Source organism: Phyllostomus discolor, chromosome 2, assembly GCF_004126475.2.
Source record: "Phyllostomus discolor isolate MPI-MPIP mPhyDis1 chromosome 2, mPhyDis1.pri.v3, whole genome shotgun sequence".
In the NCBI taxonomy this organism is placed as follows: Eukaryota; Metazoa; Chordata; class Mammalia; order Chiroptera; family Phyllostomidae; genus Phyllostomus; species Phyllostomus discolor.
In genome coordinates this window covers 205,106,816-205,121,247 of record NC_040904.2, presented here as the reverse complement: position 1 = coordinate 205,121,247, position 14,432 = coordinate 205,106,816, and the positions used below count along the sequence as shown (strand labels likewise).

Sequence of the window (14,432 nt, the reverse complement as noted above, 5' to 3'; positions counted from 1 at the left end):
CTGTCAAGTCTTTTTTCAAAGTCACGAAAGAACTGAGTTGTTTAAAAGAGAAGACGTTAAGTACCTAGTCTATGATAATAGTTGAAGGTAATTATTATGAGAGGAAATATGGCAGAATCGAAATGATAAGACTCAAATCTGGGCTTCAGCCCTAAGTAACTACGTAACCTTGGAGAAGTTACTGAAAGGCTCTCAAATACCAGACTGCCTCGTTTATGACACCAGAATACTATTTATCTCAGACGGTCCTTATGAGAATTAAATGGGGTTATGGAATAGGACACTCAGCACATGCCACCTCAACATATAATAGCTGCTATGAAAGTTATGACATTGGTCAAATTATGTTGCTAATACACCCTCAGAGCAGGAACTGAAGTGGCTGGATCAATCAGTCAAAAACGAAGTCTAGCAATTCAATGGATACAACTCAATAGCAAAAATATGAATACAGCTGACCCTCGAACAACACAGGTTTGAACTGTGCACATGGGCCCAGTACATGCATATTTTTCAATAAATACGTACAGTACTGTAAATATATTTTCTCTTCCTTATGAATTTCTTAACATTTTCTTTTTTTACACTTACTGTATTACAAGAATGTAGTATATAATACATAAACAAAATACATGTTAATTGACTGTTTATGTTCCCATCAACAGTAAACTTAGTAGTTAAGTTTTTGGGGAGCCAAAGTTGCATATGGGTTTTCAACGGGGTAGGAGGTCAGCACCCCTACACCCCTATGTTGTTCAAGGGTTAACTGTAAGTTGATTATAAGTGGGTAAAGGACCTGAGTAGGACTTTTTCCAAGGAAGACACACAAATGGCCAATAGCACATGAAAGGGTGCTCAACATCACTAATCATCAGGGAAATGCATACCAAAACCCCAGTAAGAGATAACCTCACACCTGTTAGGATGGCTTTTACCAAAGACAAGAGATGGCAAGTGTCATCAAGGATGTGGCAAAAAGGGATTCCTTGTACACTGTTGGTGGGAATATAAATTGGTGCAGCTATTATGGAAGTTCCTCAAAGAAGTAAAAACAGAATTACCATATGATCTAGCAATCCAACTATTGGGTATATTTCCAAAGGAAATCAAATCAGTATCCCCAAGAGATATCTGCATTCCCATGTTCATTGCAGCATTATTTACAATTGCCAAGATATGGAAATGAGCTGAGTATCTACCAACAGATGAATGGATAAAGGAAATATGGTAAATAAATAAATACACATATGCACACATAATGTCATTCAGCCTTGACAAAGAAAGAAATCCTGTTGTTTGCAACAACATGGATAAACCTAGAGAATATTACACAAAGTGAACAAGCCAGATACTGTATAATCTCACTTATATGTGGAATCTTTAAAAAAAGAAAGAAAGAAAAAGACAACTCAGGATCAGAGTACAATGGTGGTTACCAGGGGGTGGGGTAGGGGGTATGAGAAGTGGGGAGAGGCTGGTCAAAGAGTACAAGCCTTCAGTTATAACATGAGTAAGTTCTGGGGATCTAATGTACAGCATGGTGGCTATAATTAACACTGTATTGTACACTTGAAATGTGCTAAGAGCATAAATCTTAAGTGTTCTTACCACACACAGTAACTATATGAGATAGTGAATGTATTATCCTAACATGATAATAATTTCATAATGTGTATTTATGTCAAATCATCATGTTATATACTTTAAATGTATACAGTTTTATTTGTTAATTATACCTCAATAAAGCTGGGGTAAAAAAAAAAGAATTGAACTGACTTAAGATTTTGAGAGACATGAATAAAATGTTCTACTTCCAAATGATCTATCTCACAAAACTTAGATACTATAAAATAGTGGAAAATAAAATCTGCTTAGATGGGACTTTTATACCAGTATGTTTATAAACTAGGAGTTGAAGAAATAGGTAAGAGTATCAGAATAACAGTCACAGTTCCTTGTTTGGAGAACTTGCCTTTTGCAGAGCAAATAACCCATACAATTTTAAATTTTAGGGAACATTAAATTGTTACATGTATCTCAGAAGACAATAAATTTTTTATACTTATAAAACAGCATTTATTATGTTGTAATGTAGTTATGCTGTATAGTTATTTTTAAGCATCTTTCTACTTCTATCTTACCCTATCTCAAGGATAAAGGCTGTCTCTTACACACTTTTGTACTACTATCTAGTACATTATATAGCTCACACTCTAACAATTTATTGACTAAAGAACTTAGCCAAGAGCCCTGGCCAGTGTGGCTCAGTTGGTTGGGCATCATCCCGCAAAGCGAAAGGTCACTTGTTCAGTCCCAGGTCGGGGCATATACAAGAGGCAACTGATCAAGAAGAGGGGAGAGGTTTCTCTCCCTCTCTTCCCTTCTCTCTAAAAATAAATAAATAAATACAATCTTAGGGGGGGAAAAAAGAACTTAGTGAAGAAACCAAAGCTCCTATGGCTTTAAATGCAAGAGGAATTAAAAGGGGAATTAACACAGGCTTTTTTTTCTGGTTATCAAAACCAGAACTAATACAGCACCTGAATTAGCTATGAAGATTTTTCATAATGGATCCAGATCCTGATTCATCAAGATTTAAGAAGTCTGGGTTAAGGATATAGAAGACCGAGTTTAAGTGTGAGTGTGTTTGGTTGTATATCTGCCTGTCTCAATAAATTGAGAAGCATACAGAAAATACCTTTAAATGATTACTTTTAGTATCTCCTCAGGCCTCTAATAGAACAGATAGAGAGTACCTCAGAAAAGGGTGGAATGATATAGCTACTACCATCAGAAAGATTTTTCAAACTCCCTCAGATAAATATAAAAGTAGAGGGCAAGGAGCGTTTGACCTACCTCTCTCCTTACAAAGGACAAAAAGGAATTCAGCAGCAATTTGTTTGACTCCAAGGTCAACATGTGTCATGAGGCGCACCAGCTTATTTCTCACAGTTGAGCCGACTTCAGGTCGATTTGTCACATCCCTCAGTGGTGGTAAAACCTAATGGTACAAATGCAAAAACCACCATCACTCATGGGTGCTAGAGCAAGCAAGGATGACATTATGAAACCGGTTAGTCTTTAAATGTCTACTGAGCTCAGGTTTGTAAGAGTGGAAAAAAATATTTAAAAAATAAATACGCTTCCAAATAAAACTAAATAACAACAAAAACAAACCTCAATTAAGTCCATGCCTGTAGTGGTATTTTGTTTGAAGAGAAACATCTCTTCACTGTACCAGCGACATACTCAAATCCATCTCTGGGCTTCTATTCATCACAGCACCTGGAATGTCTCTGCTTGCCTCTATCAAAATCCATTTTCAAGTCTGGGTCAAGTTTTTCTTTATTCCGTGGAGGCTCCCTTAATACACTGACTCATATAGATTTTTCCCTTCTTTTAATTCCTGCAACATTTTCTATTTACTAGAAAAAAACCTGTACTTGTTTTATTTTATAATAAAAATGGCTACTATTCCTTTCTATGCGCTAGTTGCTATAATAGGTGATATATATTATTTTCCATAATCAATCCTCACAGTAACCTTGCATGGGAGGTAGTGACATCACCATCATCCATCATCCCAGTTGTATAGACCGGGCCTCAGAAGGCTTATGTAACTTGCTTGGTTTCGTTTGCTCAGGGTCACCCATCCATCTACCCAGACTGCATCCCTCCTCTGGGTTCCCTCTCATATCACTGGTTGTTTCTTCTGTTTCTTCTACTGACTCACTTCTTTCTTGTTTTCTGAGTATTTGACTATTCAAAGGTTGAGTTCTTGAGCAATGTTTCTTCACCATTTTCACTTACTCTACGGGGTGATCTCATCCAGTATCATGGTGTTACATGCTCTCTATATACTGATAGCTCCTTAAGTTACATCTTCATTTTGATTTCTTCTCTGACCTCCAGAATTTTATAGGCCTCTCGGATGTAGCATGTTCTAAACAAAACTCTTGATGCTTCCAGCAAAACTGTTCCTTCTGTAGTTTTCTATCTCATTAAATGGCAAGTCCATTCTTCCCACTGTTGGATACAAAAACCTTGGAAATATCCTTGACTCCTCTCTTTCACACCCACATTCAATCTATCCACAAATTACTTTTGGCTCTACCTTCAAATATATGCACAATCCAACCGCTTCTAACTACCTCCTCTGGTATTACCAAATCTGAGCTACCAATACTTTTCACCTGGACTTTGCCACAGCCTCCTAAGTGGTCTCTGCTTCCATCCTGATCTTTTGATGATTTATTCTCTAGACACCAGCCAGGATGATCCTTTGAAAGTCAGATCATGTCTTCTCTTCCCAATGTCCTCCAGTTCCCATGGCTTCTCATCCCACTCATAGTAAAAGATGAGGTCCTTACAACTGCCTTGGGTTTCACATACTCCCGCTTCCTGTTACTTTTCTACTACTTGTTTACACTGATACAGCCACACAAACCTCCATGGAACCCCTTAAACACGCCAGGCCACTTCCTGCTTCTTGGTCTTTGCACTTGCTGCTCCCTTTGCCCAGAATATCTTTTTCTAGAAACTTGCAATGGTTTATTCCCTTACTCCCTCAGGTCTCTGTTCAAATGTCACTTATAGGAAGACACTCCTTTACCATTCTTCTTTACCGCCCTTCCACTTTAATTTTCCTCATAGCATTGATCACCACCAGACACAGTATTTATTTATTTCTTTATTGCCTGTCTTCTCCTGCGAGAGTCAGTGTGGCATGGGAGCAGAAATTTGTTTTGTTTACTCTTCTCAGTGCCTGGTATATTATAGGCAATAATTCCTGTCTGAAGGAAGAATAAATCAATTCATGTCACTTTTAAAAAGTGACTTCTATAAGCTAGATACTATGCTAACAAACGAGGATAGACAAAGAGTAAAATAATAATTTACTGTGCAGGACCTTTTATATGTATATTATTTTATTTAATCCATTCCACTTATTTTCTTCCTTCCCTCACTCTCTATACTGAGTGCCTACCATGTATCAGGAGGTACTGGAAACTAGGAGATATAACTGTGGATGAAAATGGAAACAAAGTCTCAAAAAATTGAGCAACCTACCCAAAGGGTTTACAAAATCCCTATTTTAACGTCCCTGAAAGGGCAGGCTAGAGCACAATGCCCTGTGTGTTCAACAGGCACAACACAGTTGTACAGTAAAGTCTTACTATTTGACTCAGTCAACCGTACTCAGTTTACCTTCTAATTCTAGGAGAATGAGACTTATAACAAACGATTTCACGTAGCATGTTCCCATAGTTCCAGAGTACAGAATCTATCAACAAAGGTTATCACATAAAATTTTTGTTAGCTGTATTTTGGGCTCCTTAAAATACGCTTTTTAAGTGAAATGTTGATGTTTTTATTTTTATGCATCTCTCCTAGACAAACTCCATAGGTATGGACCCTTTCTTTTGCCTCCCAAATACTACCCTCCAACAATCTTTCTTTCCTTTGACAAATCTTGTCCAGCTTATTTTTCACATTCACAGCATCCTCACTCTTCTATACGCCTGTCCAGACTAACCCAACTCAGATCAGTCATTTCTACTATCTATTCTTTTTCTACCTGCCCAAATACAGAATACTCAAGACCAATTTCCTTTGGGTAAACATGAGTAGGATTTCATCAGGTATTAACTACAGGGCATAATAATTAGTTAGCCATGGTTCCATTTACCCTATTATCAAAGCTAGTCATCTGTTACTTTTAAGTTCTGCTTTTCCTGATTATCACACTCTACAGTGCATCCTCCTCAGAAGGAAAGTGGATTTGTGTATTGTGCCCTGTATCTTTAGTTACAAGGCACAATTTCATCCACTTGTCGAGTTTCAGCTACTTATCTATACTGTAGTGTTTCTTTGAGGACAGGGAGTGGCTCTCATAACCTTTTATATCTATATAATGGGTGACCCAAAACCTTCATATAAAGAAGCTGTTTAACAAATAAGGTTTTTTGGCTGTCTGATTAGAGAGAGCAAAATCTAAATAGTTTAGTTGTACCTGGATCTCCTATGTGAAGAAGCAAAATGTATAAAACTTAAAGTATATTCATTTATTATTCTTCATCAAGTCCTCCTGGTCACAGTAGAATGTCTTAACATAGTCAAACTTGGAAATGACCTTAATTCATTAATTAACTAGTTTATGTTGCTTAAATGATTATTTATGCTTTTATAATACTTCTCTCTTCCTCCACCAGACTATACATTCCTCAAAGACAGACTCCCTACTTTCTAATCTCTCCTAATCAGCAACATCTATTAATGTGCTCCACACAGAGTGAAGTGCTTATTAAATCTTGACCACAAACATAAAGGGGGAAAATGAACCTGGTTCATTTATTAGGGGAAATTCTGTAAGGCAATAAGTGAACAATGGGATGAATAGTGGTACCATGTACTGGAATGTGTAAAGGAAGAGAAGAAATAGGGTAGAGGGGATGAAAAATCAAGAGATTAGTTTGGGATACGTTAAACTTAAGCTACTTACTACACATCTGCACTGAGCAGTGTGGCTCAGGAGCACTGTCTGGTAAACCAACAAGTTGTGGGTTTGATTCCAGGTCAGGGCACATGCCTAGGTTGCGCGTTTGGTCCCCAGTCAGGGGGCATAAAAGAAACAACTGATTGATGTTTCTCTCTCACACTGATGTTTCTCTCCCTCATTCTCTCTCTCTCTCCCTTCCTTTCCCACTCTGTAAAATCAATAAGCATGTCCTCAGGTAAGGAAAAAAAAAAAGCTTATAACTTACTGCACATTTAGTGGGAGGAGATGAGTAGGTAGTTTGCTATATAAGTCTGGACCTTAGGGGATAGAAATTTGGGAATTGTCACTATTTAGATGATTTTCAAACCCATGACTGCTGAAGGAAATCAAGAGGAACACTGCTAAAGAAGGGCAGAAAAATGGGGAAGCAGCTTGAGAAGTAGTGTTAAGGGAGGGTTTTTTGTTTGTAATGGGAGTTGTGTTTGGGTACAAGTAGAGATGACCAATACATTAAAAAATATTAATGTAAGAAGAAAGAGAGGGAATAAATGCAGGAACCAAGTTCTTGAGAAGGTGAGAGGGAAAGGGATCCAGGATGAAGTGCAGACGCTGGCCACAGAAGGAAGCAGGGACAATTCATCCATTGTGATGGAGGGGGAGACAAAAGATACGGTGGTACAGACGCAGTGATGGAAAGATGATTTCTTACCACGACCTCTAACTACTACCACCCTACTCCAAACCTTCATCATCAGCTCTCTTTGGGCCGGTCTCCTCTCACCTACTTACGCTCCTAATCTATTCTACATACAGTGGCCAGAGTTATCTTCAAATGAGGTCACATCACTCCCCTGCTCTGAATGGTCCAATGTTTTCCCACTGCACTTAAAGAGAATCAAAAGTCCTACACAATCTCAAGTTATTTAGTTCTTGCTTACCTCTTGTACTTCATTCACCACTCTTCCCCTGGCACACTGTTATCTAGCCTTCTTGCTTTTTCTTAAGCATTCCAAAGCATCGTCTCCTCTTAGGGACTTTGAACTTGTTCTCTCTGGTACATTCCTCTTCCAGAATATTCTCAGAAATCCTCTTCTTATTTATTCAAATTTCTGCTCAAATGTCCTTTGCTTAGAAAGGACCTCCTTTATTCCTAAGCCTCCCCTTCCCCTGCTGCACCTATCTTCAGAACACGTATCCCTACTTGCCATTATATCATATATTTATGTTTACTTTTTGTCCCCCAGTGTAAGATAAACACTGCAAGGCAAAGACTTCATCTGTATTTCAATGCTTAGAACAATGCTTAGCGCACAGCATAGAGTAGATTTCAATAAATATTTGTTGATTAAAAGAATAAATGACTCAAAAAATAGACAGGATCACTTATTTCTGAATTAGGAAGATTTCATAAACTAAAACAAACTTTTCTGAGTTTCTGACTTTCTGGAAAAAAACATTAAGAAAGAATTCAACTCATTAATTCTATGTTTAAAAACTCCACACAGAAGATTAACTTTTTGATGTAATGTGCATTGAGCAGTTACCTGATCTTTGAGAAATTTTCTGATGTTTCGATGGGCTCGGGAACATTCTGTTAATAAGCTGAGAACTGGCGTTAAGCCCTCTCTATAGCTGCTTCCCTAAAAAGAAAACCGTACATGCTACATCAGTTTAGTTTCTAACAGTATTACTTTCCTCCATATAACAGCATATAATACACCTTTTTGAGGGGGAGACATTTTATGTTACCAAAGCTTTAAAAATTATTTTCCTAACAATAGTTCCATTTCATCAGTTAACTTCACATTACTAAGGCTTATTTTTATCCTTCCTGAATTTTGCTATTTTTTTGTAGGGTCCTCACTGGCTTAACCAAGGGGCTTAAATGAGGCAAAGGTTTTGAAGATCTCCCCCCTCCAATTACCTTGCTGCCTTTCAATATAGTTACTTGCAAAGCAAGTGACAGATGCAACTCACAACAAATGGAAAGTTGGTGATTTTTCTTTTAAAAATATCTTTTAGATATTATGGAAAGCACTTATCATTAAGTTCTTTTTTTGCGGGGGAGGATAATTTTTACTTCCAGGATTTACAAAATACCTACCTGGAAAGGTAATTTTTCCCTTGTTTTCAGGTACTAGTCACAATTTTGGCATTGCAGCAACACAATTTTCAGCTTTAAACAAATAAAGCTGCAAATGGTGTTTCAGCAGTTTATCACATATTATAATAAAGTACTTTCCAGAGTACAAATAATTATGCAAGATGTCAGGTATTTTAAAAAGCTCAGATTTTAAAACCATGTCCTGTGATGTTATCACGCCACGTGCGGCACATTTACATTCCTTATGAGCATTTCCCCAAGGACTCCATTCTGTCAGTCTTACCTTGTCTATTCTCTTCTCCATAAAATTGAGTAAAACATGAATGGCCTCCATATTCATACCATTGTACACCATCGTATTGTTTTTCAAAACTGTTTCTTTCTCAGACGTCTTATCACTGGGCAGTTCATCTAGAGTCGTTGCCTCTTGGGCTGTTTCTTCGTGGGTTAATGGACAAATGAGAACATCCAAACAAGAGACCGGAACGTTGCTTAAAAGGTTGACTGCGTTGCTGAAAAGCGATTTAAAAATACAATATTTTAATTTGATTGAATAGTCCTTTAAAATGCAAACATAGTAAGTTCAGAAGTGACTTTTAGGAGTCAATTAAAATTTTTCTTTTTTAAAATGAGCCTTCAGTATTACTTGGCATTTACTGATTAAGAGATAGAAAATAAAGAGAACTATTTCAAATACACATAAGACAAATTAGAAAGAACAGATGTTAAATGGACACACACACAATCACATGATGTCATGCCACTTTCTAAAATGCTAAAATAGGAATTAGTGAGCTTTAACGCCAGCTCTTTAATTTTATTACAACACAATGCTAGCTTTGCTTTTTTTCCTTGGGGTTTTAAATCCTTTTGTGGATCTACTGGTGTTTTATTATTCCTTAGATTACAACATAAAGCATTTGAGAAGCTCTGTATATAAGCAGCTTACCACAGGCAGCAACATTAAAAACCAAATATTGTAGGATTAAGTTTTGCTCTTTCTAGATGTAGAAAATACAATTTTTAGATCACCTCATTTTTTTGGTAAGACATCTGTAGAAAATGGGTAAAGGTGCTTTTTCTCGCTCTCTCAGCACCGGGTCTCTTTAAAAGAGGCCAACACAGTTATTTTCCATCTCTCTCCCCAAGGCCTTTCTGCTATATGTTAATGAATACACAAGCCTGGAATGCACACCAGCAGGGGGAACCCAAACCTTATATTTTTGGTATTCCCTAAAAATCTTGCACTCTTGTTCAGTGTATAAGAGATTAAAATGACACCAACAATTTAAAAATTAGACATGTTCTCAACGAACATATTTCCCTTCACCGGCTATTTCATGTTCTTTCAGGGGAGAGTCGGTTTCTGTGCTCCCTGGATCTTACAAGCCTGCGCCTCAGAACTTCCTGATAAACAACAATGGAAAGACAGGCATTACATTTCCTAGTGACAGAGAAGCACATCTAAAAATAACCACATCCTGACTAAAAATAAACTCTTGCAAATGCAATTTAAAAGTCTAACCACTTGGAAACCAAATTCAGGGCTTAATCTATCAGATGCTGTCTTAATTTAGATCACAGTAGTTCCTTTTAATTTAGACTATAGTGACACTCTCAAAAATACAACAAAATGAACAAAACAGAAATAAAGTACAAGTTTTTTCTCTCCTTTACGCTGGAGCATAGGCTCCATTTCCCCTCAAATGAGTAGTTCTTTTCTATATTCTTATGAGAAAAATAACAAATCAAAGTTTTAAAAGTAGACAACACAGAGCAATGAGTGGTAATGTAAAGGGTATCGAAGAAAACTTAACCAAGAACAAAAACAGTTTAACAAGTCCTAAGAATGAATGGTTACTGGTAAAATAAAAGCTATCTGGTTGTCCCCACTACAAATTTACTACGGCTGCTGCTGCTGCTGCTGTTACTACTACAGTTAAAATCCCTAATTTTGGTTATTTGTAAATAATCACAAATGGCTGAAATAAAGTACTTTCTCCACAACTCTTCTTTAAAAATTTTTTTGCAAACATCTGTAGTTCCTTATCTACAGTTAAAAATGTTTCACTTCTGACTTAAACATTTGGAAACTGTTATTAAATATCATACATTCGATAGAGTTAAAAGAAACAAAAGAACTCTACTTTAGAATTACTTTCTAAAACTGCACAAACCATTCTGAAATGTTAGAGGATTTTTGTTTTTTAACACATAGGGCAATAGGCTCTGAAGTCCATCGACAGTATAATTCTCTGCATCTACCATAGAGACCACACTGAAAAGTTTAAGACGATGCATTTCATTACAAAGGAATGTCTCCATTTAAATTCATTAAAAATAGGCAGGATCCAGGAACTCAGCAAATTTAAGAAACCAAATGTACAGTCTGATTCAACAAATATTTGGAGGTTTTAGGCTTTTCAAGGAAAGTCCCAATTTTCTCATTTCTTATTAAACAACTGGGTTTCCAAACAACTACAAAATTAATTTTCTGGCTCACTGTGTTTGAACTATTCTTTTAAAGCAAGAAAGGCCAGCTTTTTGAGCTCTGTCACTTCTCTGACAGTTTTATTTGTGGTAGAAGAGTGTATGAAATTCTCCAGCTACCAGGAAGTCAGTGACTATGCACAGATCCACACAATGGTGTTTGCATTCCTACTCCAGGGGGTAGAAATAGTGTGTATATTACTCTCCCCTTTTCAGCTTCCTAGAGATCATTAATCACTGGGACATGACATCCTCCCACTCATACTCCCAGCCCCCTCCTGATATGCAGATTTAAAAGCAAGGACTATTTAGAGCTCCTAATGCCCTGATTAAAGCCTTGCTGTGGGAGAGGGAAAGCAATCTAAAATCCAGTCCTGTATCAATTGCTGGACTAAACATAATTTAATAACAAATGACATTAAGAACATGATTAACAGTACCTGCAGACCCACAGCTGTTAACAAATCTTCCTGGACAAATGTATCTTCTTTATGTTTGGGGATCACTATCTTTATTCACAGCTGCAAAATCTACTTAAATGAACCTTAATATTTCCCCAAGATTTTCAGGTGTAAATACCTAAATTCATTTTAATCTCACTCAATTCAGTAATTATTTATTAATTACCTGTGCTAGGTATTGCTTCAGGCAGTATGGAGAGAACAGTCAATGAAAAGTAAATAAAACAAATACTGAATAGAAGGTAACTAAGTGGTCTGGGAGGAAAACCCAGGAGGGTAAGATAGTCAGGACATATGGGCTGTAATTTTGAGTAGGGTGGTTAGGGCAGACTTCACTGAGGTGCTGCCATTTAAGCAAAGATTTAAAGGAAGTTAGGGAGTCAGCCATGTGTTCCCTGGGGAAAGAGCTTTCCAGAAAGAAGAGCAAGAAGCAAAGGCCCCAGGGCTAGAGCAGTGGCAGGCCTGAGGTGCAAAGAGGTTGGTGTGGTTGAACCACCATACACAGGAAGAAGTGGACGGAAGACCAAAGGGATAACAGGGGGTCACATTGGTCTTGCAGGCTTTTATAACTTTAGTTTCTATTACGAGTGAAATGGGGAGCTGCGGAAGGGGTCTGCACAGTGACATACTCTAACTTATGTTGAGATCAGGTGGCACGATATCAAAGCTGAGGAAGACCAGTTAGGGTGTTTCTCTAGTAATTCAGGTGAGTGAACAGGAATAACAGTGAAGTGGTTAGACCTGGATACATTCTGAAGGACTTCCTGACAGGCTAATGCAGGGTGTGAGAATCCAAGGTTCTAGCTTTAGCAAGTGGAAAGCTGGAGTTACCATAATCCGAAATGGGAAATACTGTTGGAGAAAACAGCTTTTTAGGGGAAGGTTAAGTTGAATTGTGAAAATATTAAATTTGGGATGTCTATTAGACTTCCTAGTGGAGGTGTTAGTAGGAAGTTAGTTACAGAGTCGAGTTCAGGAAGAGGGATCTGGATTAGAGATACAAACTGAGGAGTCATTAGCATGGAGATGGTATTTAAAGATAGATGACTGGATTAGATCTGTCAGGGAGAGAGTGTGGACTGGAAAACAATGAGGGCTGAGCCTGGCTGGGGAACTAGATCATACGGAACCTGAGGACCAAAGGAAGAAATTACAACTAGTGAGGTAGGAGGAAGACCCATATAGTATGGCATCCTGGAAAAAAGTATATAAGTAAGCCGAGAGTCACCTGTGACAAATGTGGACAGATTAAATAAGATGACAACCGAGGAATGTCCACTGGATTTAGCAACACAGAAGTCACTAGGGACCTTAGTAACAGCCATTCTGGTGCACTACTGGGGCTAAAGCCTGAGTAGATTGTATTCAAGAGGGGATGATAGAAGAATCAGATAGCCAACACCTAGAGGAGTTTTCTGCCAAGGGCAGGAGAAGACTGGAGCGGTAGCAGACAGGGAAGTGTCAAGAAAACCCGGACCAGAATGCTGCTCTCAGCAAAGCGGAATCTTTTAAACCCATAGTCCTCTGGTCATTGTTCTCTATTCCTGTATTTGTCTACAATTTCTCTTGCCTAGAACATTCTCATTCTTTAAGACTAGCATGAAACTCACTTCATTCTCCACAAATACTTACTATGCCTTGTGTTAGGTGCTAAATATATAAAGATAAATAAAATATACTCCTTTTCCTAAGGAAAGGCAGCATAACATAATTTGTAAAGAAATGGGCCGAATTTCAGGTTGCCTCTTACTAAAAGTGTGCCTTACACAAATAACTGACCTCTTCTAGGCCTTGGCGTCCTTATCTCTAAAGTAAAGAGAAATGTTTATCCCACCAGGGTGATGTGAGGGTTTAGTAAAAAAAAAAAAAAAAAAGCATATAAAGCACTCTGCTTAGCACATAGTAAATGGCAACTATTAAGGAGCTTTTGACTGGTGGACATATTATACTATAGGAGGAAAGTGCGAAATCTGGGAGAATGAGAGAATACGGTGTCAGTGTGGAACTGAAAACAGGCCCATAAGTCTAAGTAAGGCAAAGAACAAGGCCTTCAATGAGGGACCTTAGTAGGCAACAAGACCAGAAAGACCTGAAAGGGGTATGTGTGTGAACTAGGGTGGGGAAATTTATAAAGGGCTGCCATGATGAGGTATATGTTAAACTATATGGGTTACTGGTGCCCTTATGCCAGAGTAAGGGCTTGCAAAGTCCTTTGTGCTGGCAAAGGAGTAGATGCAAAAGCCAGGGGAACAGATTTCCCAGATGAAACTGCAGATCATTGATAAATGCACAGTGACAAAGAAATTTGCTCTTAATTATAAAGACATAGGGGAGCCATGAGAGGATTCTAAGCAGAGATTTGCTTTTGGAAAAACAGCTCTGCATGCAGCGAAGAGGATGAACCAAGCTGACAGGTTAGGTAAAACTTTCCACAAGACTGAGCAGCCTGAGTTTAGAAGCAGAGAAAGAAGACAGTCAGACAGATCTAGGCTTGGATGCTTGAAGGCTGGTGGGCTGAAATGATGAACCAATCAATGCTTTAGAATACAGAGAAAAGGAAGTAAACCTACACAGGGATAGGGGAGAAAAAGAAATCCCCAGGGAGCAGCGGCCTGGATGAGGATGGAGAACAGGTACAGTATGAATGATGATGAGGATGAGTCCCTTCATCATGCTAGAACATAGTGAGTCTGTCCTTTGAATTCTATTGCAATTACTATTTCAATAATTAATTCACTGGGAGACTACTCGAAAACTATCTTGTGATATCTCTTCTATTCTTGTCTTGAATTGTTATTTAACTTTTCATAATATTTATGTCTTGTCTCTCCATTTAGACTCTATGTTCCTCGAGTGTGCACTGTGGAATTGAGTCCTT

The 14,432-nt window shown here is 37.9% G+C and overlaps 1 protein-coding gene across 8 annotated transcripts in view; it reads right to left on the bottom strand.

Moving 5' to 3' along the window:
* RIC8B (RIC8 guanine nucleotide exchange factor B) overlaps positions 1 to 14,432 on the bottom strand; it is a 101,414-nt gene that overhangs the window by 36,169 nt on the left and 50,813 nt on the right. For all 8 annotated transcript variants that reach the window (XR_004901700.1, XR_004901701.1, XM_028531765.2 and 5 more), the window contains 3 exons: positions 8,887 to 9,115; positions 8,044 to 8,139; positions 2,857 to 3,001 (listed from right to left, as the gene is read on the bottom strand). Coding sequence is in view for 6 of the 8 variants with exons in the window: in XM_028531765.2 (XP_028387566.1) it covers positions 2,857 to 3,001; positions 8,044 to 8,139; positions 8,887 to 9,115 (470 nt within the window). In the remaining 2 variants the exon portion in view is untranslated. The remainder of the gene's footprint in view (positions 1 to 2,856; positions 3,002 to 8,043; positions 8,140 to 8,886; positions 9,116 to 14,432) is intronic.